The 27,436-nt window shown below is 48.4% G+C and overlaps 2 protein-coding genes across 5 annotated transcripts in view; both read right to left on the reverse strand.

Annotated features, from left to right (window-relative positions):
- Positions 1–4,260, reverse strand: part of LOC140483553 (zinc finger protein ZXDC-like) — a 30,717-nt gene extending 26,457 nt beyond the window's left edge. For all 3 annotated transcript variants that reach the window (XM_072581759.1, XM_072581761.1, XM_072581758.1), the window contains exon 1: positions 2,930–4,260. In XM_072581759.1, the coding sequence (XP_072437860.1) occupies positions 2,930–4,214 (1,285 nt within the window). In that variant the 5' untranslated portion in view covers positions 4,215–4,260. The remainder of the gene's footprint in view (positions 1–2,929) is intronic.
- Positions 4,261–14,556: 10,296 nt separating this feature from the next.
- Positions 14,557–27,436, reverse strand: part of uroc1 (urocanate hydratase 1) — an 80,919-nt gene continuing 68,039 nt past the window's right edge. For both annotated transcript variants that reach the window (XM_072581763.1, XM_072581762.1), the window contains 3 exons: positions 26,251–26,332; positions 19,873–19,972; positions 14,557–15,245 (listed from right to left, as the gene is read on the reverse strand). In XM_072581763.1, coding sequence (XP_072437864.1) covers positions 15,105–15,245; positions 19,873–19,972; positions 26,251–26,332 — 323 coding nt within the window. In that variant the 3' untranslated portion in view covers positions 14,557–15,104. The remainder of the gene's footprint in view (positions 15,246–19,872; positions 19,973–26,250; positions 26,333–27,436) is intronic.

Genomic DNA, 27,436 nt, shown 5'->3' on the forward strand with positions numbered 1-27,436 from the left:
AGCAAAATATTTAAACACCATCGTTAAAATGCAAAATAAAGATGAACTTAAGAGTAACAACTCTACTGGAAAAATTAACAGAATAACAGATACAATTAACTATTACTAATTAACCATTCTAACATTGCGTAAACACATTCCTTGGCAAAAAGGCAAATGCACACAAATAGATTTGTCTCACAAGTAACCCAGCAGCAAAGAGAAACCCCTAGCCTCCAGCTGTAATCAAGAAAAGAAAAGATAGCTTCGACTTCTTCAAAACTTCAGCAGCTTCTGCCCTTTCAAGATTCCAACTGCAAGTGCATAAAGTTAAAAAACTAAAAATCCTGGCCTGCGAACACATTCATTGTTCCAGCTTTAAATAAAATCCAAGGCTTTACAAGCTGTTTACTGACGTTTTCAAGTAGACAGCTTGACATCTGTCTTAAAATCTTTCTTTAAACAAAAAACCAGGACAAAATAACCCATTAAAGCTACAGCATCATGACTGTTACAACATGTTCAAAGGGCTCAGCTCCTACGTTTTATATTCTAATTTACTTCCTAAATCTGCATTTCATGTTGCAACTGTACAAAACTCTGGTGCACACCTGGAGTTTTGCGTACAGGTCTGATCAATGTGTTATAGGAAGGATATGGAATTTTTGGAAATGGCTCAGAGGAGACTTATTAGGATGTTGCCTGATATGGAGGGAAGATCTTCTGAGGAAATCCTGAGGGACTTGAGGCTGTTTTCATTAGACAGGTGACTTAATTGTGACAGATAAGATAATCTAACGGATAAATAGAGTGGACAGAGAGCGCCTTTTACCTCGAGTGGTGATGGCTAGCATGAGGGGACATAGAGGACTCACCAGCACCTGGTGAACAGGAGTAGGGGCATGGAATGACCTGCCTGCAACAGTAGTAGATTTGTCAACTTTAAAAGTATTTAAATAGTCATTGGATAGACACATTGATGAAAATGAAATAGTGTAGATTAGACGGGCTTCAGATTGGTTTCACAGTTCAGCACAACATTGAGGGCCGAAGGGCCTGCACTGTGCTGCAATATTCTATGTTCTAGCCCTCCAAAGAGAAAGATCAATATTTTCCTCGCATCCCCACATGAATGTTTATTTTTTTAAAAACGTTATCCCTGGACCTTCACTGTTTCTAGGTTTTTACCATTTTTTATACAGGACCTTCTTGTACTTATTTTAGGTACAAAGCCAATAACTACACATTTACCTACGTGGAAGGTAATGGAAATACATTTGCTACAATTTTGCTCATTTGCTTAATCAACAGCCCTTCACAATTTTATCATCCCTACATACTGATTATAATCTCAGCTAGAATAGTTAAGTGGTCGATTGTTATCTCTACAGATTTGATGGGCTGAAGAGCCTTTTTCTTGTGCTGAAGACCTCTTATAAAAGTTTCGTGTGAACACAAACTTTGATAACTGGTGACGAGCTGAAGATGATGAGACCATACGAAACAGGAAGAGGAGTAGGCCATTTGGTTCCTCCACCCGACTCCACTATTCACCATGTCTGATCTAATATTCCTCACATCCACCTTCCTGTCCGTTCCCCATAACTGTTGATTGGCCTAATGATCAAGAATCTACCTAACTCAGCCTTAAATATACACAAGGACCCTACACTCACAGCTGTGGCAAGGACTTCCAGTGACTCTCACCCTTCAGAAGAAATTCCCCCATCCTGACACCAAGCTCCCTCTGTAGCCCCATTCCTGCCCCAACACGTGTTCCTCCATCCCAATATCAAGCCCCCGCTGCAGCTCCATTCCTGCCCAGTGTGTTCCTCCTTCCCAATACCAAGCCCCTTCTGTAGCCCCATTCCTGCCCCCATGTGTGTCCCTCCATCCTGACACCAAGCCCCCTCTGTAGCCCCATTCCTGCCCCAATGTGTGTCCCTCCATCCTGACACCAAGCCCCTTCTGTAGCCCCATTCCTGCCCCCATGTGTGTCCCTCCATCCTGACACCAAGCCCCTTCTGTAGCCCCATTCCTGCCCCCATGTGTGTCCCTCCATCCTGACACCAAGCCCCCTCTGCAGCCCCATTCCTGCCCCCATGTGTGTCCCTCCATCCTGACACCAAGCCCCTTCTGTAGCCCCATTCCTGCCCCCATGTGTGTCCCTCCATCCTGACACCAAGCCCCCTCTGTAGCCCCATTCCTGCCCCCATGTGTGTCCCTCCATCCTGACACCAAGCCCCTTCTGTAGCCCCATTCCTGCCCCCATGTGTGTCCCTCCATCCTGACACCAAGCCCCCTCTGTAGCCCCATTCCTGCCCCCATGTGTGTCCCTCCATCCTGACACCAAGCCCCCTCTGTAGCCCCATTCCTGCCCCCATGTGTGTCCCTCCATCCCGACACCAAGCCCCCTCTGTAGCCCCATTCCTGCCCCAACGTGTAATCCTCCATCCCAACACCAAGCCCCCTCTGTAGCCCCATTCCCGCCCCCATGTGTGTCCCTCCATCCTGACACCAAGCCCCCTCTGTAGCCCCATTCCTGCCCCAACACGTGTTCCCCCATCCTGACACCAAGCCCCTTCTGTAGCCCCATTCCTGCCCCCATGTGTGTCCCTCCATCCTGACACCAAGACCCCTCTGTAGCCCCATTCCTGCCCCCATGTGTGTCCCTCCATCCCAACACCAAGCCCCCTCTGTAGCCCCATTCCTGCCCCAACGTGTAATCCTCCATCCCAACACCAAGCCCCCTCTGTAGCCCCATTCCTGCCCCCATGTGTGTCCCTCCATCCTGACACCTAGACCCCTCTGTAGCCCCATTCCTGCCCCCATGTGTGTCCCTCCATCCTGACACCAAGCCCCCTCTGTAGCCCCATTCCTGCCCCCATGTGTGTCCCTCCATCCCAACACCAAGCCCCCTCTGTAGCCCCCCTCGGTGTGCCCAGCTTACCCGGGACGTCGCACTTGAAGGGCCGCTGGGGCTCGAAGTGGCTGCGGCGGTGCCCGCTGAGCTTCAGGGCGGTGGCGAAAGGCTGTGAGCAGACCTCGCAGACGAAGGCGAGCTCCTGGACGTGCGCCTTCATGTGGGCCTTGAGGTTGTAGACGGTGGTGAAGCGCTTCCCGCAGCGCTCCGCCTGACAGCCGAAAGGCCGCAGCTTGCCGTGGGAGTGTAGGTGCCGCTTGAGTTTGTAGGAGGTGGTGAAGGCCCACTCACAGCCCGGCACCGTGCAGCGGAAAGGCCGCGGGCTGTGGGACAGCAGGTGCACCTTCAGCCGGTGCTTCTTGTCGAAGGCCTCCCTGCAGTCGTGCTCCGGGCACTGGTAAACCGGGCCCGAGGCTTTGCCGCGGCCTAGGCCCAGGCCTTCCGACAGCTTCATCAGCACATCCCCGCTCTCCGTTAGAATCAGGTCCCCGTAAGAGGTGCCCGAGGCCGGGCCGGGCCCACACTCCAGGCCCAGGCTGCTCGAGTCCCCAAGGCCCGGGGGTGCAGGGAGCGGCTGTTCGGGCAGGAGGTGCCGGGGCCCGGCCTCGGGCGCTAGGCCGCTCTCCCCGCCGGGGTAGGCCGCAGCCTGGGCCTGGGCCTGGGCGGGAGCGGGGCCGGGGGAAGGCTCCTCCCCGGTAGCCGCAGGCCCCGCCACCTCCCCCGGAGCCGCCAGGATCAGGAGGCCGTTCTCGATGCGGACCAATAGGTTGCGGTTGTTGATGGTGATGGTGCCGGACAGGCTTCCAGGAGAGGCCGAGGCTGAGGCGCCGGCTCCGTCCCCGGGAAGGCCCGAGCCTACAGGAGGCTCCAGGAGGAGCCCGGGGCACTCAGCGGGGACGGCAGGAGGAGGAGGCGGCGGCGGCTCGGCCTCCAGCCGGAGGTGGCTCTCCTGGGAGGCCGCGGTTACTCGAGGCCCAGGCTCAGGTTCCAGTCCGGGGCCTAGCGCCAGGCCTCCCCCCTGAGCCTCGGCCTCTCCTGGCTCCCGGCCCAGCTCCAGCTCCGTCTCCCCCGCCAGGTTAAAGACGACGAAGATCTCAGGCTCGGCCCGGGCCCCGGGCTCTCCTCCAGCGGCAGCCGGGAACAGGGAGAGTGAAGCGGCGGGGCCTCCCTCACCCACAGCCCCGGCCTGGGCCTGCAACCCCGGGGCCCCGCCGCCAGCTACCAGCTCCTCGCCGCCGGCCCGCTCGGTCTGCCGCAGCTGCTGGTAATCGAGGCCCAGGCCCGGGCCCGGGCCCAGCCCCTGCTGCTCCATCCCCGGTCTCCCCGCGGCTCCGGCGGGAAACGGCTCCGGGCGTGGGGGCGGCACCGAAAACCCGGCCTGGATCAGAGGTCCCCGTCCGGATCGGGACCGGGAACCGGGAGGCTGCAAAACCCGGACTGGAATCCCCCCCCAGCATCAGCGGAACGCTCCTTCACACAAACCATTATCATTCAAACATCACACAGCACCAGGTTATAGTCCAACTGGTTTATTTGGAAGCACTAACTTTCAGAGCGCTGCCCCTTCATCAGGTGATAGTGGAGGATTCAATCGTTAAACACAGAATTTATAGCAAAACTTTACAGTGTGATGTAACTGGAATTATACATTGAAAAATACCTCGATTGTCTGTTAAGCCTTTCATCTGTAAATCACAAAAGTTTCACTTCTTTCATGTGTAAATCACAAAACCTTTTTTTTCAAAAGTTGCATTCTCAGGTTAGCTGTAACAATGGGTGTTAGCCGTTCTCTGTCTATGTCAGGATGTTTAGATTGATTCTAATCTAAAAAGTGAGGTAACAGAGTTTTACATGATTTCATGCAGTTTTTGAGCAAAGTACAATGTAACTCTGCAAGTACAAATTTTCATTTAATTTATTATTCTCATTTGTGTCTAAATACAATGAAATGTTTTGTTTCGCGAGCAATACAGGCCACATTACAGTCCACATGTCCCCCACCCAAACACAGGAGAAAGTGAGGATTGCAGATGCTGGAGATGAGAGTCAAGATTAGAGTGGTGCTGGAAAAGCACAGCAGGTCAGGCAGCATCTGAGGAGCAGGAAAATCAATGTTTCTGGTAGTACTATGTCTGTTTCTCTCGATGTGGTCTCCTCTACATTAGGGAGACAGGGTGCCAACTTGTGGATGTTTCAGAGAACATCTCCAGGACACACGCACCAAACAACCCCACTGCCCTGTGGCCGATCATTTCAAGTTTCCCTCTCACTCCATCAAGGACATGCAGGTCCTGGGCCTGCTCCACCACCAAATCCCAGCCACCCGATGCCTGGAGGAAGAACGCCTCATCTTCCACCTTGGGACCCTCCAACCACATGGAATCAATGTCAATTTCACTAGTTTTCATTTCCCCTCCGCCCACCTCACTCCTGATCCAACCTTCCAACTCTGCACCGCCCTCTTGAACTGTCCTATCTGTCCATCTTCCTTCGCACCTATTTGCTCCACCCTCCACTCCGACCTATCACCACCACTCCCCACTTTCATCCACCTATTGCATTCCAACCTACCTACGAAGCATACCTTAGATGCTTCCTGACCAGGCAGCATCTCCTTGGATCCTGCCTGAACTGCTGTGCTCTTCCAGCACCACTATCCAGAATCTGGTTTCCAGCATCTGAAGTCACTGTTTTTACCTTGCTTCCTGACCAGGTGTGCTTTTCCAGCACCTCGCTTTTTGACCCCACTCAAATACAATCTACATGTACAAAAATACAAATTGCTGGAAAAACTCAGCAGGCCTAGAAACATCTTTGGAGTGAGGGCAGTTAATTTTTCGAGTCCAGTGACCATTCATCAGAATATCCTATTTAAATATAATCTAAATGTTGCACAATCAAATACAGCCTATATGTCCACGATCATGATTCATCAACCTATATTTTATTTTAAAATTTAAATTTATATTGCACCTTCACCTTCTAAAGACATTTTAAAGAATGTAACAGTCAATCAAGAGTATTTTAACACCCTCTGACAGTGCTACACTCCCTCAGCACTGACCCTCCGACAGTGCTACACTCCCTCAGCACTGACCCTCCGACAGTGCGGCACTCCCTCAGCACTGACCCTCCGACAGTGCGGCACTCCCTCAGCACTGACCCTCCGACAGTGCAGCACTCCCTCAGCACTGACCCTCCGACAGTGCGGCACTCTTTCAGCACTGACACTCCAATAGTGCAGTGCTCACTATGTTGGTTTCAATTCTTTCATATGTAAATTCTAGAACTTTCTTAAAGTTACATTCTCAAGTGAATTTAACAATAGACATCTATTCAGTTCTTTCATATTTACATATGAAAGAACGAAAACCAACATGTTCATTACTGATGAGAGATTTAACAAACAATCCAGGTCTTTTTCAATATATAATTTCAGTTCCATCACACTGTAAACTTTTGTTATGAATTCTGTGTCCTATGATCTTATTCTCCACAACCACCTGATGAAGGAGCAGCACTCTGAAAGCTAATGCTTCCAAATAAACTGGTGTTGTGTGATTTTTAACTTTGCCCATCCCAGTCCAACGCCAGCATCTCCAAATCATGACACTCAATATAATTCACCAGATTTTCTTTGACCAGCCCCAGTTTCATTTCCAATCCTGTAGCCATCCTGACAGGAGCTATGTCAGAAACACAAATACATGTTGTACCAATTTCAGTCACTTCTGTGTGACAATGTACTGAATGTACCTCTGACCAACCCTGCGTAACATTTCTTCTTTATTAATGCAGTCATAGAGCAAAAGAGTTTTACAGCATGGAAAGCAGGCCTTTTGGCCCATTATGTCCATGCCAGTCATCAAGCAGCTAGCCATTTGAGTCCCGATACTGTTCCAACACTTGACCCATTTCCTTGTGTAGCTTGGCATTTCATGTGCATATCCAACTACTCAGAGTCATCATGGAATCAGACCTTTGGCCCAACCAATCCATACCAACCAGATATCCTAAACTCATCTAGTCTCATTTGCCAGAATTTGGTCAGTATCTCTCTAAACCCTTCCTATTCATATACACATCTGGAAGCATTTTAAATGTTATAATTGTCCCAGCCTCCAACACTTCCTCTGGCAGCTCATTTCATACATGAACCACCCTCTATGTGGAAAAGTTAATAGTTCTTCAATTTTCTGAGAGTTTCTGCCTCTAACACCCTTCCCACCATCCTCTGGGTGAAAAAAGTCTACCTCGAATCACCTCTAAACCTCCTGCCCCTTCCTGATTGATCTGTAACCCCTAGTTATTGATCCCTCAACTAAGGGGACATGTTCTCCCTGTCTAGCCTGTCCATGCTCCTCATTATCTTATTCACCTCTGTTAGGTCCCCTCTCAGCCTTCTCGACTCCACAGAAAACAATCCGAGCTTATCCAGCCTCTCTTCATAGTTAAACTGCTCCATCCCAGGCTACATCCTGGTGAATCTAAATATTACTGAAGAGTGAGATGTTACTGAAGCCTTCCATCTATTCTCATCAGGACATACTCAAGAATGCCAAGTTTTAAATGATCACAACAATTTATAAACATTTTACATGTTTGTACTTCAATTGGAGCCTTAAATTAACATCTCCTTGAAAGGACAATAGGTCTGATAAATAGCTTATGCTTGAAACGTCGATTCTTCTGCTCCTTGGATACTGCCTGACCTGTTGTGCTTTTCCAGCACAACACTCTCAACTCTGATCTCCAGCATCTGCAGTCCTCACTTTCTCCTAGATGATTAAAGGACTGAATGTCAGTCTTGATATTTAGGGTGAACTCCTGGAGTTGGAAGTGGTCTTGAATCCTGCACATTTGGAAATTAGAATCAAGAGTTTGTTCATCGTATATCATTCCACAGGGTGTGGGCTTCAAGGATAAGGCTACCTTTAGTTGCCCATCCCTACTTGCCCTTGAACTGAGTGGCTTCCTGCCCCTTCAGAGGGCAGTTCAGGGTGGACCATTTTCTATAGGCCTGGAGAAACCGTGAGGGTAGGAGAATGAGGATGCTGGTCCCACAGGCAGTGCTCAACGTCATCATTGTCAAAACATTTTGGGGGAAACTGGATAAGCACAGGAGGGGGTTACAGAGATAGGGAGGGGGTGTAGGGGCTGGAGGGGGTTACAGAGATAGGGAGGGGGTGTAGGGATTACAGAGATAGGGAGGGGGTGTAGGGGCTGGAGGGGGTGACAGAGATAGGGAGGGGGTGTAGGGGGTGTAGGGGCTGGAGGGGGTGACAGAGATAGGGAGGGGGTGTAGGGGCTGGAGGGGGTGACAGATAGGGAGGTGGTGTACAGAGATAGGGAGGGGTGTAGGGGCTGGAGGGGGTGACAGATAGGGAGGTGGTGTACAGAGATAGGGAGGGGGTGTAGGGGCTGGAGGAGGTGACAGAGGTAGGGAGGGGGTGTAGGGGCTGGAGGGGATGTACAGAGATAGGGAGGGGGTGTAGGGGCTGGAGGAGGTGACAGTGCTGGAATGTTGAGACTGACACTTCTCTTCATTCACCACCATGTGGCAGCAAATCACAGCAGAGATGTGAAAAGACAGAATAGGAAGGTGCAGCTGTGGGAGGAGAGTCTAACCTTAAAAAAACATGTGACATAGGAGCAGGAGTAGGCCATTCTGCCCACTGAGGCTGCTTCGCTGTTCAGTGAGATCATGGCTGATTTGATAATCCTTAACTCCACTTTCCTGCCTCTCCCCCTTAACCCTCGATCCCCTTCCTGATTAAACAATCCGTCTGCCTCAGCCTTGAGTATCCTGAATGACCCAGCCCCCGGCAGCACTCTGTGGGAAAGAATTCCACAGATTCACTCCCCTCAGAGGGAAGAAATTCCTCCCCATCTCTGTCTTCAATGGGTGACCCCTTACTCTGTGATGACTCCCTCTGGTCCGAGACTCTCCCACACGGGGAAACAGACTGCCCACATTTCCCCAGCCAAATTCTTTAAGAATTTTGTTTATTTCAATAAGGTCACCTCTCATTCTTCTAAACTCCAATGAGTACAGGCCTAATCTACTCAATCATCTGCCATCAGACAGTCCCTCCAAACCTGGGATCAGCTTTCAGTGTATCTTTCCATCGATAAGTTACAAAGATCAAAGAACATTACAGCACAGAAACAGGCCCTTCGGCCCTTCAAGCCTGCACTGATCCAGATCCTCTATCTAAACCTGTCACCTAGTTTCTAAGGATCTGTGTCCCTCTGCTCCCTGTCCATCCATGTATCTGTCCACATACATTTTAAATGATACTATCATTCCCGCCCCTACCACCTCCACTGGCAACGCATTCCAGGACCCCTCCACCCTCTGCATAAAGATCTTTCCCCGTGTATCTCCTCTAAACCTTTCCCCTCTCACTTTGAACTCGTGACCCCTAGTAATTGTGTCCCCCACTCTGGGAAAAAGCTTTCTGTTATCCACCCTGTCTACACCTCTCATGATTTTGTAGACCTCAATCAGGTCCCCCCTCAACCTTTGTCTTTCTATTGAAAATAATCCTAATCTACTCAACCTCTCTTCACAGCTAGCGCCCTCCATACCAGACAATATCCTGGTGAACCTCCTCTCCACCCTCGCCAAAACATCCACATCGTTTCGGTAATGTGGTGACCAGAACTGTACACAGTATTCCTAATGTGGCCGAACCAAAGTCCTGTACAACTGTAACATGACCTGCCAACCCTTGTACTCAATACCCCGTCCAATGAAGGAAAGCATGCTGTATGCCTTCTAGACCACTCTACTGACCTGTGTTGCCACCTTTAGGGAACAATGGACCTAAACACCCAGATCTCTCTGTACATCAGTTTCCCCCAGGGCTTTTCCATTTACTGTATAGTCCGCTCTTCAACTGAATCTTCCAAAATGCATCACCTCGCATTTGTCCGGATTGAACTCCATCTGCCATTTCACTGCCCATCTCTCCAATCTATCGATATTCTGCTGTATTCTCTGACAGTCCCCTTCACTATCTGCTACTCCAACAATCTTAGCGTCATCTGCAAACTTGCTAATGAGGTAACCTACACCTTCCCCCAGATCATTTCTGTATATCACAAACAGTGGCCCCACATGGATACCTGTGGGACATCACTGGGCACAGGTCTCCATTTTCCTGCTACCCTTCTTAAACAAGAGGACAAATTTAGCAATTCTCCAGTCCTCCAGGAGCTCACCTGTGTTCAAGGATTCTGCAAAGATATCTGTTAAGCCTCAGCTATTTCCTCTCTCGCTTCCCTTAGTAACCTGGGGTAGATCCCATCTGGATCTGGGGACTTGACCCCCCTTAATGCCTTTTAGAATACACAAAACGTCCTCCCTCCTTATGCTGACTTGACCTCGAGTAATCAAAGATCTATCCTAACCTCAATACCCACCATGTCCCTCTCCTTGGTGAATACCAGTGCAAAGTACTCGTTAAGAAGCTCACCCATGGTGGAGGGTGTGGGGAGTGTGGTGTAGATGGCTGGGAGGTGGGGGGAGGAGGGACGGTGACACAGGTGTTGTTAACGATGATGAGCTGACTCAGGACTGATGGACTCTCTCCAAGTTCTATCTTTCTTTTTTTACCTTTATTCTTAAATTACTCAAAATTGCGCCAAATCGCAGTGACAAGTGAACGTTTTTCACTGTATTTTATTGTATCCTTTATGTAAAAATCATGTGACAATAAAAATTATTCAACATTTGTAATGTCCAATGGGGAAACTTTTATCAGTTGGATGTGTCTGTTACTCTGCGTTGTGAAGGTAGTAGAGTCTCCTTGGCCTAACCTACCAACGAGGAGATGGAGGAGGCAACAGGAAACACTCAGATGTAACCATCCCCCAGTGAGAGACTCCTGTGTGAACACAATGCACAGGAGATTTGCTGAACCATATCGGAGACTGCAGGCAGATTGAGAAGGTTCTGGAAGGGACCGTGCTCCCACACAGAAAGCCATTGGTAACTTTGACATTTCAGCGATGGACGGAGGCTGGATGAGCTTGGATTGGCCTCTTTAGAGCAGAGGAGGTTGAAGGGGGACCTGACAGAGGTGTGTAAGCCTGATGAGGGGCATGGGTGGGGTGGGTAGGAAGCCTTAGTTCATGGGTTAATAACAAACCGGCATAATGTTCAGGTGAAAAAGTTTGTTGCTATCCACCCTGTCTATACCTCTCATGATTTTGTGGACCTCAATTAGGTCCCCCCTCAACCACTTTCTTTCCAATGAAAACAGTCCTAATCTATTCAACCTCTCCTCTCTCCTCTCTCCTCTCCTCATTTTTACAATAAGGATACAATAAAATAAGTGAAAAACTTTCATTTGTAATCTCGATTTGGCGCCATTTTGAGTAATTTAAGAGTAAAGGTTAAAAAAGAAAGATAGAACTTGGAGAGAGTCCATCAGTCCTGAGCCAGCTCATCATCGTTAACAACACCTGTGTCACCATCCCTCCTCCCCCCACCTCCCAGCCATCTACACCACACTCCCCGCACCCTCCATACCAAGCAACACCCTGGTGGAACTCCTCTGTACCCTCTCCAAAGCATCCACATTGTTTTGGTAATGTGGTGACCAGAACAGCACGCAGTATTCCAAATGTGGCCAAACCAAAGTCTAATACAACTGTAACTTGATCTGCCAACCCTTGTATTCAATACCCCGTCCGATGAAGGAAAGCATTCCGTATGCCTTCTTGACCACTATACTGATCTGCGTTGGCACCTTCAGGTAACAGTGGACCTGAACACCTAGATCTCTCTGTACATCAATTTCCCCCAGGACTTTTCCATTTACTGTATTGTTTGCTCTTGAATTGGATCTTCCAAAATGCATCATCTCACATCTTTCCGGATTGAACTCCATCTGCCACTTCTCTGCCCAACTCTCCAATCTATCTATATTCTGCTGTTGTTAATTTTAAATCTGAGGTAAAGGAATTTTTTTTAAGTGAAGACATTAAGGGACATGGGCCAAAGGCAGGTGTGTGGGGTTTGGCTACAGATCAGCCACAATCTCATTAAATGGCAGAACAGGCTTAAGGAGAGGAATGGCCTCTCATTCAGATAAGGGGTCCACAATTATCCAGCTGTAGTCCGACTTGCTCCCTGTGCACTTTTAGCAAGACTTCCCCAATTTTATACTCCATTCCCTTTGAAATAAAGGCTTGTTTACCATTGCCTTCCCACTGTATTTGGACGCTAGTATTTTGTGATTTTTGCTCAAGGGCACCCAGATCCTTCTGTTTTGTAGATTTCTACAGTCACTTTCACTTTTCCCCATCCGTGTCATGAATATACTGTCAGCAACAGTGGCCCCAGCACTGATTCCTGGGGCACTCTACTCATTTTGAGGTCTCAAAAATACAAGTGACAGAGGGTCACTGGTTTGGAAACGTTAAATCTGTCTGTCTCTCTGCATTTGCTGCCAGACCTTTCTGTTTTCACAAAAGGGCTGTGTGTTGTCCCGAGGTCAGGAAAGGTGCTATATAAATGCAACTAATTAATTTTTCTGGGCCTCTTCTGGTCTCATGGTTGATTCCAGTACTTGGTTCCATTGGTTAATATAGGCAGTGTACCAGAACTGTACTCTGTACATTGAAGGCAACACCTCACTGTTCCAATCTCAGTTCACTTGACCGCCATGATCAGACACTAAGGTGAAAGGGGAGACCACAGATGGTGCAAGTTCTTTTCAATCTCCCTTCCACTGACATGGGCACATGAAACACACCAGCAGTTTGAGACAAATTTAATGCAAAACAAATGCTGCTTGGGCCAAAGCAGATGTTAACATTATCACAAGGCAATTTGTTAACAACAAAATCATTAGTTACCTTTCAAACCAGAGCAGAGTCCAATTTCTCCCCCACCCCCAGGCACTCAGAGCATGTTAGACACATTTAAAGAGTCCATCGCTGATCTGAAACAGTTGGGCAAAGGTGTGTGGTTTAAATCAGTGAAACATGACAGCCTTGTGTCGTTAGAAAAATAACAATAACACAGAGGTAACTTGTTGTGCAGCAATTGTTCAACTTCATTTAATCAGGCAGTTACCACCCACACATCAATAGGAATCAAATATCCATCTGAACAATGCAATCACTCTGGTAAAAACAATGACTGCAGATGCTGGAAACCAGATTCTGGATTAGTGGTGCTGGAAGAGCACAGCAGTTCAGGCAGCATCCAACAAGCAGCGAAATCAACGTTTCGGGCAAAAGCCCTTCATCAGGAATAAAGGCAGTGAGCCTGAAGCGTGGAGAGATAAGCTCGAGGAGGGTGGGGGTGGGGAGAGAGTAGCATAGAGTACAATGGGTGAGTGGGGGAGGGGATGAAGGTGATAGGTCAGGGAGGAGAGGGTGGAGTGGATAGGTGGAAAAGGAGCTAGGCAGGTCGGACAAGTCCGGACAAGTCATGGGGACAGTTACTGAGCTGGAAGTTTAGAACTAGGGTGAGGTGGGGGAAGGGGAAATGAGGAAGCTGTTGAAATCCACATTGATGCCCTGGGGTTGAAGTGTTCCGAGGCAGAAGATGAGGCGTTCTTCCTCCAGGCGTCTGGTGGTGAGGGAGCGGCGGTGAAGGAGACCCAGGACCTCCGTGTCCTCGGCAGAGTGGGAGGGGGAGTTGAAATGTTGGGCCACGGGGCGGTTTGGTTGATTGGTGCGGGTGTCTCGGAGATGTTCCCTAAAGCACTCTGCTAGGAGTCGCCCAGTGTCCCCAATGTAGAGGAGACCACATCGGGAGCAACGGATACAATAAATGATATTAGTGGATGTGCAGGTAAAACTTTGATGGATGTGGAAGGCTCCTTTAGGGCCTTGGATAGAGGTGAGGGAGGAGGTGTGGGCGCAGGTTTTACAGTTCCTGCGGTGGCAGAGGAAAGTGCCAGAATGGGAGGGTGGGTCGTAGAGGGGTGTGGACCTGACCAGGTAGTCGCGGAGGGAACGGTCTTTGCGGAAGGCGGAAAGGGGTGGGGAGGGAAATATATCCCTGGTGGTGGGGTCTTTTGGAGGTGGCGGAAATGTCGGCGGATGATTTGGTTTATGCAAAGGTTTGTAGGGTGGAAGGTGAGCACCAGGGGCGTTCCGTCCTTGTTACGGTTGGAGGGGTGGGGTCTGAGGGCGGAGGTGCGGGACGTGGACGAGATGCATTGGAGGGCATCTTTAACCACGTGGGAAGGGAAATTGCGGTCTCTAAAGAAGGAGGCCATCTGGTGTGTTCTGTGGTGGAACTGGTCCTCCTGGGAGCAGATACGGTGGAGGTGGAGAAATTGGGAATACGGGATGGCATTTTTGCAAGAGATAGGGTGGGAAGAGGTGTAATCCAGGTAGCTGTGGGAGTCGGTGGGTTTGTAAAAAATGTCAGTGTCAAGTCGGTCGTCACTAATGGAGATGGAGAGGTCCAGGAAGGGGAGGGAGGTGTCAGAGATGGTCCAGGTAAATTTAAGGTCAGGGTGGAATGTGTTGGTGAAGTTGATGCAATCACTCTGTCAGCCCATGGTCAATGACACCTTAGAGAGAGGTAAAAGTCACATAACACCAGGTTATGGTTCAACAATGATTTGGAGATGCTGGTGTTGGACTGGGGTGTACAAAGTTAAAAATCACACAACACCAGGTTATAGTCCAACAGGTTTAATTGGAAACGCTAGCGTTCAGGGCGCTGTGGTTGAGTCCTCCACAATCACCTGATGAAGGAGCGGCGCTCTGAGTTGAAGGAGATTTAACAGGATATTGCCTGGAGTGGAGCAGTTTAATGCTGAAGAGACGCTGGATAAGCTCAGATTGTTTTCTATAGAGCAAGAAGGATGAGGGGGGATCTGATAGAGATTAATAAGATTATGAGGGGCATGGACAGGGGGATAGAAAGCAGTTGTTCCCCTTAGTTGAAGGGTCAATAACAAATGGAGTTGGAGTCTGGAATGTACGGCCTGGGAGGGAAACCACACGGCCTTTAAAAGATATTAGGACGAGCACTTGGAACGTCATAACATCCAGGGCTAGGACCCAGTGCCGGAAAATGGGACCGGTGTAGAGCAGTTTGGATAGTGCAGACACGATGGGCTGAAGAGCCTCTTCTGTGCTGGTTGATTCTCTGGTGCTCTGAATCTGAATAGTGCACGGGGATGTGAGTGGGACAGGGGTAGGTGGGTGCTGGTCAGGCTGCCTACTTCTGCAGGGCTCTGTCCAAGATCTCTTCATCCTCCACAGCGTGAGGGAGGGTAACTCTCAGGCCACTGTGTTCCTTCATGGTTCTGCAAATTGTCTCGTATGCCCTGGCATTTCCAGACCAGCACCGTCGGCTCACCTGCAACACAAGGAAATTGCATTTCTGTAGCGCCTTTCAGAACCTCAGCCCCTTCTGCCCTCTTTGTGCAGTTGTGAACAATCTCCCAGTCCTTTACTGAAGGAGACCGGGGGAGTTCTCTTTTAAAGTGACATGCAAACAAAGCGAGGGAAATGTGAGAAAAAACACTTCCATCCAGCGAGTGGTCAGGGTGTGGAACGCACAGCCTGGAAATGTGGTGGGAGCAGTTCAACTGGGGCATTCGAGGGGGCACTGGATAGAAATGGTGTGCAGGAATATGGGGAAAAGGGAGGAGATTGGCACCAGGGGCTAGAACACTTCCAGGCACAATGGGCTGAATGGACTCCTCCATCACTGTAACAAATTTTGAGGTTCCGGGAAGCACTGAACCAGTGTCACTACAAATTATTATCTCATCACTTAGTTTGTGGGATGATGCTGTGCATGAAATACCTACTGCATTTTCAATAGTACAACAATGACGACTCACCTAAAAGCCTACCCTTGGCTGTAACAGCTGGGCAAAGGTCAGTCAGTCAGTCTCACATTCAGGGCCTTGGTTTTGTTCTGCTTTGTCTCCTTCAGGGTCTGGTTGGCTGAGATTCTCTAACCCCACTTCACCCCTGATCCCTGCACTCGGTAAATTGGGCAATACCACCACCTCCCCCATGATCCCCACCCCGCCATCAGCCCACGATGAGTAAGATCCCAACTCGCAGAGGTGAAAAGTCAGCATCTAACCGTCACCAGCCACCCCGATGTTGTAGGCAGTGGACGGAGTATTGTGTTCCCCATCTGCCCTGTTAAGCCCATCCCATCAGAATCTTGTATCTTTCAATAAGGTCACTCCTCAATCTTCTAAACTCCCATGAATAAAGACTTAACCTGATTAGCTGCTCTTGATAAATCAACCCATTCATCCCAGGAATCTGGCCAGTGAATCTCATTTGAACTGTCTTGGTACATCTTTTATTAAATACAGGGACCAGAAGTGTACTCAGCATTCCAGCTGAGGTCTCACCAATGCCCTGTACAGCTGCAATGAGACTTCCCAATCTTTAAATTCCAACTCCTTAACAATAAAGGCCAGAATTCAATTTCTTTTCTTAATTAGGTGGAGCATCAAGGCCTTGGTGATGGTGGAGAGGAAAGTTATTAGAATGGGACATAGGAGGGTCAATCATTTGGCTATGTGTCACTGTTCATTAAGGAGGCCAAAGGAGGAAGTGGTGGAGGCTGATACCATTACAACATTTAAAAGGCACCTGGATGGGAATATGAATACGAAGGGTTTGGAGGGATATGGGCCAAGTGATGGCAAATGGGACAAGATTAATTTAGGATCTTTGCAAGGTTTGTGAAGGTTTGTAGCTCAGGTTGAGGTTTAGGGTGTAGGTTTGCTCGCTGAGCTGTAGGTTTGATATCCAGACGTTTCATTACCTGGCTCGGTAATATCATCAGTGGCGACCTCCAAGTGAAGCGAAGCTGTTGTCTTCTGCTTTCTATTTGTATGTTTCTCCTGGATGGGGTTCCTGGGGTTTGTGGTGATGTCATTTCCTGTTTGTTTTCTGAGGGGGTTGATAGATGGCACCTAGATCTATGTGTTTGTTTATGGCGTTGTGGTTGGAGTGCCAGGCCTCTCGGAATTCTCTGGCATGTCTTTGCTTAGCCTGTCCCAGGATAGATGTGTTGTCCCAGTCGAAATGGTGGTTTTTTTCATCAGTGTGCAGGGCTACGAGGGAGAGCCACCACACACTGCAGCACAGACGAACCGAGGAGAACCACCTATACAACGTATTCAAGAACGGATACTCAAAAAATACAGTCTGCAGATTCCTCAAGAACAAACCACGACAAGCAGACCAAACACAGCCAGAAACCCTAACCACCTTACCATACATCAAAGAAGTTTCAGAAATGACAGCCAGACTACTAAGACCCCTCGGAATCCTAGTTGCACACAAACCCACCAACACTCTCAAACAAAAACTAACAAACTTAACAACCCATGGGCAAAACCAACGTCATCTACAAAATTCCATGCAAGGACTGCCACAAACACTACGTAGGACAAACAGGAAGAAAGTTAGTCACCAGGATACACGAACACCAGCTAGCCACAAAAAGACACGACCCTCTCTCCCTTGTAGCCCTACACACGGATGAAAAAAACACCATTTCGACTGGGACAACACATCTATCCTGGGACAGGCTAAGCAAAGACACGCCAGAGAATTCCTAGAGGCCTGGCACTCCAACCACAACGCCATAAACAAACACATAGATCTAAGTGCCATCTATCAACCCCTCAGAAAATGAACAGGAAATGACATCACCACAAACCCCAGGAACCCCATCCAGGAGAAAGGTATAAATAGAAAGCAGGAGACAACAGCTTCGCTTCACTTGGAGGTCGCCACTGATGATGTTACCGAGCCAGGTAATGAAACGTCTGGATATCAAACCTACAGCTCAGCGAGCAAATTTAGGATAAGTTAGGATATCTGGTCAGCATGGATGAGTTGGACTGAAGGGTCTGTTTTCTTGCTGCACATCTCTATGACTCTAAGTTCATAGAAACCCTACAGTGGAAGCTGGCCATTTGAACCATCGAGTCCACATTGACCTTCAAAAGTGCATCCCACTCAGACCCTACCCCATCCCTATAACTGCATTTCACATGGCCACCCTAACCTGCACATCTTTGGACTGTGAGAGGAAACCAGAGCCGGAGGAAACCCATGCAGACACAAGGAGGATGTACAAACTCAAGACAGACAGTCGCCCAAGGTGGGAATCAAACCCTCATTGTTATAAGGCAGCAGAGCTAACCACTGAGCCACCGTGCCACTCCAACTTACTGTTACAACATGGATGTATGAACTAGTTTGGAGAGTGATGATGGCGGTTATAACTTTCTCTCCATTTCACGGCTGAGCAGGAATCTCTCCCCCTCTTCCCGCTTGCTATTGGTGTGTGTTGGAAAGGTTTACAGGTTGATCCTGAACCTGATTGGCTGTGTTAAGGCTGCACTTTCTGTGACCATCAGGTCCTGCTGTGGGACTCGAAGCCAGGGTTCCCAGCTCAGCTTCAGAGAAGCTACCAACTACAGCACAAGACTTCCTTCCAGATAGTTACTGGAAAATGGGATAATCTTCCTTAGATCAGAGAAGGGCAGATGGAATATTGAGAAATTCTGATAGATGTAAGTAGAATGCTCTGTCCACTGAAAGTTGTGGGGAGATGGGGGAGGTCAGAGATTAAACAATGAAATGGAGTCTTTTCTCGTGTACCAAGGTGTAAAGAGTTAGACTTCCCTGGGTTATGTTTGACCCCATGATGAACTCTGAGAATTTATTTTCACTTCTTGTGACATGTTGTGGCATCACTGGTGTCTCAGTTTATCATCTGCTCATTCATGACTTGGCTAATGGATAATGACCACTCAATCGCTGCAGGCTGAAAACTTCAGATCATCCCGTGGCTAAACCTGCAGTATGTCTATGCACCCCATAATTGACTATGGTTAAACATTGCCTCGATTTTAAGAGTATTGTTCATTTCTTATTTCAAACTCCTCCATGGCCTCCCCCCTCCCTGTCTCCACAACCTCCCCCTACCCTATCGCTTAGTGCACTCCTCCAAATCTCACCTCCAGTCTAGCTCAACTTTTCTTATTCATTTGTGGAATGTGGGAGTCACTGGCTGGGTCCAGTATTAATTGCCTGTCCTTAGTAGCCACTTGAGAAGGTGGGGGTGAGCTGCCTTCTTGACCCGCTGCAGTCCATGTGCTGTGGGTAGACCCACAATGCCCTTAGGGAGGGGAGTCCAGGATTCTGACCCAGCCACACTGAAGGAATGGTGATATATTTCCAAGACAGGATGCTGAATTGCTTGGAGGGGAACTTCCAGGGGGTGATGTTCCCATGTATCTGCTGCCCTTGTCCTTCTAGATGGAAGTGGTCATATGTTTCGAAGGTGCGTCTGAGGATCTTTGGTGAATTTCTGCAGGGCATCTTGTAGACAGTACACACTGCTGCTACTGAGTGTCAGTGATCAAGGGAGTGGATGCTTGTGGATGTGGTGCCAATCAAGTGGCTGCTTTGTCCACGTATGCTAATCATTCTGTCATTATTGACCCTGTCTTTACTTGCCTAAACTTTAAGCTTTGGAAATGGCTACCCAAAATGGTCTCCTTCTCCATTTCTCCTTCCTCCTTCAAGATGTTCCCTTGAAGTTAAGTCTGACCAAAGTTTTCATTTGTCCCAACTCTGCCTTTTGTGGTTTGCTGTGAAGTGTAGTTTCACCATGATCCTGTGAGAGGCACTAAGGCAGCATCTTACATTAAAGGTGCTACACACTGATTGTGAGAATTGTGCTCAAAACCAATCCATTTGTAATAGTTCAATCAACAATTGAAGCAAGACATTTGAGGAACAATAGGGCGAAGGCAAGGGAGAGGTACTGGTCAGCTTGCTCTATCAGGGCTGGCATAGGAATGATGGGCCAAATGGCTTCTTTCTATGGCGTGTGTTATTTTAACAGACATGCAAATATTTGCTCAATTAATGAAACAAATTTCAACAGAAGAAAAAGTATCACCAAAGTGGAAATATATCTCACTCACCCCATTGGAGACATCCCAGTTCAGCATCATCTTTGCTCGCTCCTCAGCCTCTGCAGAGCCATCCAGGACCAGACCAAAGCCACCATTCACCACCTCTCCCCTGGCCAGCAACGAAAACACACCCCATCAGTGTAAAGCTCCTTCTACACTGTTCCCCATCAAACACTCCCAGGGCAGGGAAAGCACAGGGTTAGATGCAGAGTAAAGCTCCCTCTACGCTATCCCCATCAGACGTCCTTTGTGAAAATACATTGATTAGTGCTCCTCTGACTGTCCCCATTACTAGTCAGACCACAGCTGTGAATAGCTTTGGGCCCTACATCTAAGAAAAGATCCATTGTGTTGGAGACAGTCCAGAGAAGGTTCATTCGGCTGATCCCAGGTATGGAGGGACTGTCTTATGACCATAACTCTGAAGATACAGGAGCAGAATTAGGCTCTTCAGCCCATCAAGTCTTCTCCACCATTTAATCATGGCAGACGTGTTTCTCAACTCTATTCAATTGCCTTCTCTCTGTAACACTTGATCCCCTAAGGAAATGTTAAGTAGTTTTGGCCTGTACTCAAGACTGAGAGGTGACCTTATAGAAACATACAAGATCCATAGAAGACTTGACAGGGTAGATGTTGAAAGGGTAGACAGGGTATATGTGCCTTTGTAGTCAATCCAGAGAAGGTTCACTTGGATGATCCTGAGAATAGAGGGACTGTCTTATGAGAAAGGGTTGAGTTGGTTGGGTCTGTGCTCATTAGAGTTCAGAAGATTACGAGATCACCTTATTGAAATGTATACATTTCTGACGGACTTGACACGGGGAGATGTGAAGAGGTTGACTAGGATCAGAGGGCATCATCTCAGAATAAAGGGTCTGCCATTTAAGACGGAGATGAGGAGGAATTTCTTCCCTCAGCGGGGAGTGAATCTGTGGAATTCTTTACCACAGAGCACTGTCGGGGTTGGGTCATTCAGTATATTAAAGCTGAAATGGATTTTTAATCAGAAAGAGAATCAAAAGTTATGTGGAAAAGGCAGGAAAGTGGAGTTGAGGATTATCAAATCAGCCATGATCTCACTGAACGGCAGAGCAGTGTCGATGGGCTGAATGGCCTACTTCTGCCCCTATAGGCCTCCTCAGAGCTGCATCCCAACCTGCTCTCCATTTGCTACACTTTCCTATTGTTACAATCAGAAATCTTTTCTTCCTTAACCCTGAAAGTCTTGAAGGTCTGTACCTCATCAATTCTCCATTTCTTCAAAGGTGTAAAAGTGTTTAAAATTCAAACCTAACATCAACAAAGAACTAATCCACCATTTGCTTCACCTTTCGTGGCTAATCCACCCAACCCAGCTGGGGTCCTGTACTAGAGCCTCAGCATTTTCTATCATCTTTGCTTCACGATGAAAGCTAACGTGAGGGAGATTCAGCAAAGTTCTTGCTGACAGTTTTACACTCCTCTCAGAGTTCACAGGTCCATTAGGAATGAATTATGTCTACCTGATAGAAACATTCACTGCTGGTCAGACTTACTGTAATTGAAGCCACAAGTGGAAAAGTACATTTGGCTTGTTACAGAGGATATGAAAAGTAACTCAACAGTATCTGATATCACCAGGGCTTTCAGTGGCAGAAGCCAAGTGTTGAACAGATGCTGGATATCCCCAGAGAACAATTTTCATCTTCATCTTCACTGCATGAGAGGTAATACTTTAGGGCCCTTCACTGGACCTGCTGAGTTATTATTCCACACATCTCCGCATATAAAGAAATTATGTTCCAGTTCTGGTTAGACCCCCTCAGGAGCTATTGAGTTCAGTTCTGGAGCCTGTACCTCAGGAAGCAGGTACTGGCTTCGGAGACAGTGCCTTATCAATTCACCCGGGAGAAACATAGAATCTCTACAGTGTGGAAGAATGCCATTTGGCCCTTCCTAGAGCATCCCAACAGACCCAATTCTACTCCTGAAACCCTACATTTCCCATGGCCAATCCACCTAGCTCACACATCTTTGGATCGTGGGAGGAAATCAGAGCACCCCAGGAAACCCACGCAGACATGGGGAGAATGTGCAAACTCCACACAGAGAGTCACCCCAGTGTGGAACTGAACCTGGGTCCCTGGCACTGTGAGGCAGCAGTGCTAATCACTGAGCCTCCATGCCACCCCTAAATGAATGATGTGTGACCACCTGCAGACTGGTGCCTGCGCTTTTCCTGTTAATCTATGTTTGATTCCAACGAGCTAGGTTTCCTCACTAGTGCAAAAGTAATACAGTCCTTAGTATACAATCACAGAGTCAGACAGTACAGAAAAGGCCATTTGGCTCATGAGTCTGCATTTCCAAAAATATTCAACTGCCTGCACTAGCCACACTTTCCCACACTAGGCCCATTGCCTTGAACGTGACATTCCAAGTGCCCATCCAAGTATTTTTTAAAGGTTGTGAGGTTTCCCGCCTCAACCCCACCCCCCCCCATCCCCTCCCAAGCAGAGCATTCCAGACCCCAGCCACCTTCTGGGGGAAAATGTTTTCCCTCAAATCCCCTCTAAATCTAAAAATCAAAGAACAGCCAATGCTGGAAATCTTGAAGTTCTGAAGCAGGGTCATTTGACCCACAATGTTCACTCTGTTTCCCTCTCCACAAATGCTGCCAGAGCTGCTGAGTTTTTCCATCAATTCCTGGTATTGTCTCCTCTAAAATCCCCGCCTTTCACCTGAACATTATGCCGGTTTGTTATTAACCCATGAACTAAGGCTTCCTACCCACCCCACCCATGCCCCTCATCAGGCTTACACACCTCTGTCAGGTCCCCCTTCAACCTCCTCTGCTCTAAAGAGGCCAATCCAAGCTCATCCAGCCTCCGTCCATCGCTGAAATGTCAAAGTTACCAATGGCATTCTGCATGGGAGCACGGTACCTTCCAGAACCTTCTCAATCTGCCTGCAGTCTCTGATATGGTTCAGCAAATCTCCTGTGCATTGTGTTCACACAGGAGTCTCTCACTGGGGGATGGTTACATCTGAGTGTTTCCTGTTGCCTCCTCCATCTCCTCGTTGGTAGGTTAGGCCAATGAGACTCTGCTACCTTCACAACGCAGAGTAACAGACACATCCAACTGATACAAATTTCCCCATTGGACATTACAAATGATGGATAATTTTTGTTGTCCCATGATTTTTACATAAAGGATACAATAAAATACAGTGAAAAACGTTCACTTGTCACTGCGATTTGGCGCCATTTTGAGTAAGTGAGAATAATGGTAAAAAAAGAAAGATAGAACTTGGAGAGAGTCCATCAGTCCTGAGTCAGCTCATCATCGTTAACAACACCTGTGTCACCGTCCCTCCTCCCCCCACCTCCCAGCCATCTACACCACACTCCCCACACCCTCCACCATGGGTGAGCTTCTTAACGAGTACTTTGCCCTGGTATTCACCAAGGAGAGGGACATGGTGGGTATTGAGGTTAGGATAGATCTTTGATTACTCGAGGTCAAGTCAGCATAAGGAGGGAGGACGTTTTGTGTATTCTAAAAGGCATTAAGGTGAACAAGTCCCCAGGTTACTAAGGGGAGCGAGAGAGGAAATAGCTGAGGCTTAACAGATATCTTTGCAGCATCCTTGAACACAGGTGAGCTCCTGGAGGAATAGAGAATTGCTAAATTTGTCCCCTTGTTTAAGAAGGGTAGCAGGGATAATTCAGGTAAGTATAGACCGGTGAGCCTGATGTCAGTGGTGGGGAAGCTGCTGGAGAAGATACAGAGGGATAGGATATATACCCATTTGGAAGAAAATAGGCATATCAGTGATAGGCAGCATGGTTTTGTGCAAAGAAGGTCATGTCTTACAAACCTAAGAGAATTCTTTGAAGAGGTGACAAAAGTTGATTGATGAGGGAAGGGAGGTAGATGTCATATACATGGAGTTTAGTAAGGCATTTGATAAGGTTTCCCCACGTAGGCTGATGGAGAAGGTGAAGTTGCATGAGGTCCAGGGTGTTCTAGCGAGATGGATAGAGAACTGGCTGGGCAACAGGAGACAGAGTAGAAGTGGAAGGGAGCTTCTCAAAATGGAGACCTGTGCCCAGTGATGTTCCACAGGGATCCGTGTGGGACCACTGTTTGTGATATACAGAAATGATCTGGGGGAAGGTGTAGGTTACCTCATTAGCAAGTTTGCAGATGACACTAAGATTGTTGGAGTAGCAGATAGTGAAGGGGACTGTCAGAGAATACAGCAGAATATCGATAGATTGGAGAGATGGGCAGAGAAATGGCAGATGAGTTCAATCCGGACAAATGCGAGGTGATGCATTTTGGAAGATCCAATTCAAGAGCAAATTATACGGTAAATGGAAAAGTCCTGAGGAAAATTGATGCACAGAGAGATCTGGGTGTTCAGGTCTATTGTTCCCTGAAGGTGGCAACACAGGTCAGTAGAGTGGTCTAGAAGGCACACAGCATGCTTTCCTTCATTGGACGGGGTAGTGAATACAAGAGTTGGCAGGTCATCCTAGAGCTGTATAAGACTTTGGTTCAGCTGCATTTGGAATACTGCGTACAGTTCTGGTCGCCGCATTACCGAAAGGATGTGGATGCTTTGTAGAGGGTGCAGAGGAGGTTCACCAGGATGTTGTCTGGTATGGAGGGTGCTAGCTATGAAGAGAGGTTGAGTAGATTAGGATTATTTTCATTTGAAAGACAGAATTGAGGCGGGACCTGATTGAGGTCTACAAAATCATGAGAGGTATAGACAGGGTGGATAACAGGAAGTTTTTTCCCAGAGTGGGGGACACAATTACTAGGGGTCACGAATTCAAAGTGAGAGGGGAAAAGTTTAGGGGAGATACACGGGGAGTGTTCTTCATGTAGAGGGTGGAGGGGGCCTGGAATGCGTTGCCAGTGAAGGTGGTAGGGGCGGGAATGATAGTGTCATTTAAAATGTATGTGGACAGATACATGGATGGGCAGGGAGCAGAGGGACACAGATCCTTAGAAAATAGGTGACAGGTTTAGATAGAGGAACTTGATCAGTGCAGGCTTGAAGGGCCGAAGGGCCTGTTTCTGTGCTGCGATTTTCTTTGTTCTTACACCACCCTCCCTGCTGTCTTCACCCCCCCCCCCCCCGTCTACACACCTCTCCCCTGTCTGCACACCTCTCCCCGTCTACAGCCCCCTCCCTCCCCCCCCGTCTACACCCCCTCGTCTACACCCCCTTTCCCCGTCTACAACCCCCTCCCCCGTCTGCATACCCCTCCCTGTCTACAGCCACCTCCCCCCCATCTACACCCCCCCATCTACACCCCCCTCCTCCGGCTACATACCCCTCCCCCGTCTACACCTCCCTCCCCCGCTACACGCCCCTCTCCCCATCTCCACCCCCTCCTCCATCTACACCCCCTCCCCCCATGTCTACACTGCACACCCCGCTATCTACATCAGACCCACCCAATATTGACGTCACGTTGTCCAGGTGCAATCTTTCACTGCTGGGCCTTACCACTCCACCACCACCTGCACCAGACCCGCACACAGTGCTCTCCTGGAAGGAGTTACAGTCAGAGTGTGACAAGGCTACAGCACATAAAAAGGCCCTTCAGCCCATCAAATCTGCAGTAGCAAAACCCAGTTCTTAACTATTCAAATCCCATTCTGAGCACTTGGCCCAAAGCCTTGACATCACAAGTGTACGTCTAAACTCTTCTTCAATGTGACGAGGGTTCCTGCCTCTCCCACCCTCACAGGCAGAGAGTTCCAGATTCCCCACCCCTCTCTGGGAGTAAAGGTGTTGTGTCACATCCTCTGTCAACCCTCCTGCCCTTATCTTCAATCTACAGCCCCTGGTCATTGATCCCTCCATCAAGGGGAAAGGTACCTTCCTGTCTACCCTGGCTGTGCCCCTCATAATTTTATACATCACATTCATGTCGCCTCCCCACTCCCTCCCCACTCAGGCCCCTCAGGTCTGAGGAAGAATTCATTGCTCCTGATTCAGGATTTGAACCGATCGCCTGTTCCTGCCTCTCAGGTGGGGAAGCCTGTCACCCAGCACTTTAAGGTTAACTCATGAAGGAAGGATAGCATTAATACTCACCAGCCCACACCTGCCCCTCCTGGAGGAAGGGTAGCATTAATACTCACCAGCCCACACCTCCCCCTCCTGGAGGAAGGGCAGCATTAATACTCACCAGTCCACACCTCCCCCTGCTGGAGGAAGGATAGCATTAATACTCACCAGCCCATGCCTCCCCCTCCTGGAGGAAGGGCAGCGTTAATACTCACCAGTCCACACCTCCCCCTGCTGGAGGAAGGATAGCATTAATACTCACCAGCCCACACCTCCCCCTCCTGGAGGAAGGGCAGCATTAATACTCACCAGCCCACACCTCCGCCGTTGTGTAAAGCCACCCACGTTGCTCCTCGGAAAGAGTCACCAATAGCGTTCTGCACTGCCATGTCTGGGAAGAGAGAGGGCAAACACACACCCAATCAGTTGAGAACATGGGGGGGGGGGACATTAGCCTTCTCATTATGACTCTCTCCTCCTGTGACAACCTCCTAAGTATAGATTTGTTCGTCTATGAATTGAGGGTCATCAGGTGAGCACACACAGCCTCAGGAGGGCCCTTGAATAACATGCAGAGGGACAACAACAAATGGCATTTATACGGTACCTTTAAGGAGGTATAGAAACACTGGGCTGATGATCAAAATTTGTCATGAACCACATAAGGACAGGTGACCCAAAGCTCGGTAACAGAGGTACAAAGACATTCGAAGGAGGAAACTTGGGCCACTGCTGTTTATCATTCTTATAAATGACCTGGATGAGGGTGTAGAAGGATGGGTTAGTAAGGTTGGAGTTGCTGAAGGATGTTGTAGGTTACAGAGGGACATAGCTAAGCTGCAGAGCTGGGCTGAGAGGTGGCAAATGGAGTTTAATGTGGAAAAGTGTGAGGTGATTCACTTTGGAAGGAGAACCAGGAATGCAGAGTATTGGGCTAATGGGAAGATTCTTGGTAGTGCAGGTGAGCAGAGAGGTCTCGGTGTTCATGTACATTGATCCCTGAAAGTTGTCACCCAGGTTGATAGGATTGTTAAGAAGGCATACGGTGTGTTAGCTTTTATTGGGATTGAGTTTTGGAACCACGAGGTCATGCTGCAGCTGTACAAAACTCTGGTGCAGCCACACTTGGAGTATTGTATATAGTTCTGGTCACTGCATTATAGGAAGGATATGGAAGCTTTGGGAAAGGTTCAGAAGAGATTTACTGGGATCTTGCCTGGTATGGAGGTAAGGTCTTATGAGGAAAGGCTGAGGGATGTGAGGTTGCTTTCATTAGAGAGAAGGCGGAGAGATGACTTAATAGAGACATATAAGATAATCAGAGGGTTAGATAGGGTGGACAATGAGAGCCTTTTTCCTCAGATGGTGATGGCGAGCACGAGGGGGCATAGCTTTAAATTGAGGGGTGATAGATATAGGACAGATGTCAGAGGGAGTTTCCCTACTCAGAGAGTAGTAAGGGCATGGAACACACTGCCTGCGACAGTAGCAGACT

This window comes from Chiloscyllium punctatum, chromosome 12, assembly GCF_047496795.1.
Source record: "Chiloscyllium punctatum isolate Juve2018m chromosome 12, sChiPun1.3, whole genome shotgun sequence".
NCBI lineage: Eukaryota > Metazoa > Chordata > Chondrichthyes > Orectolobiformes > Hemiscylliidae > Chiloscyllium > Chiloscyllium punctatum.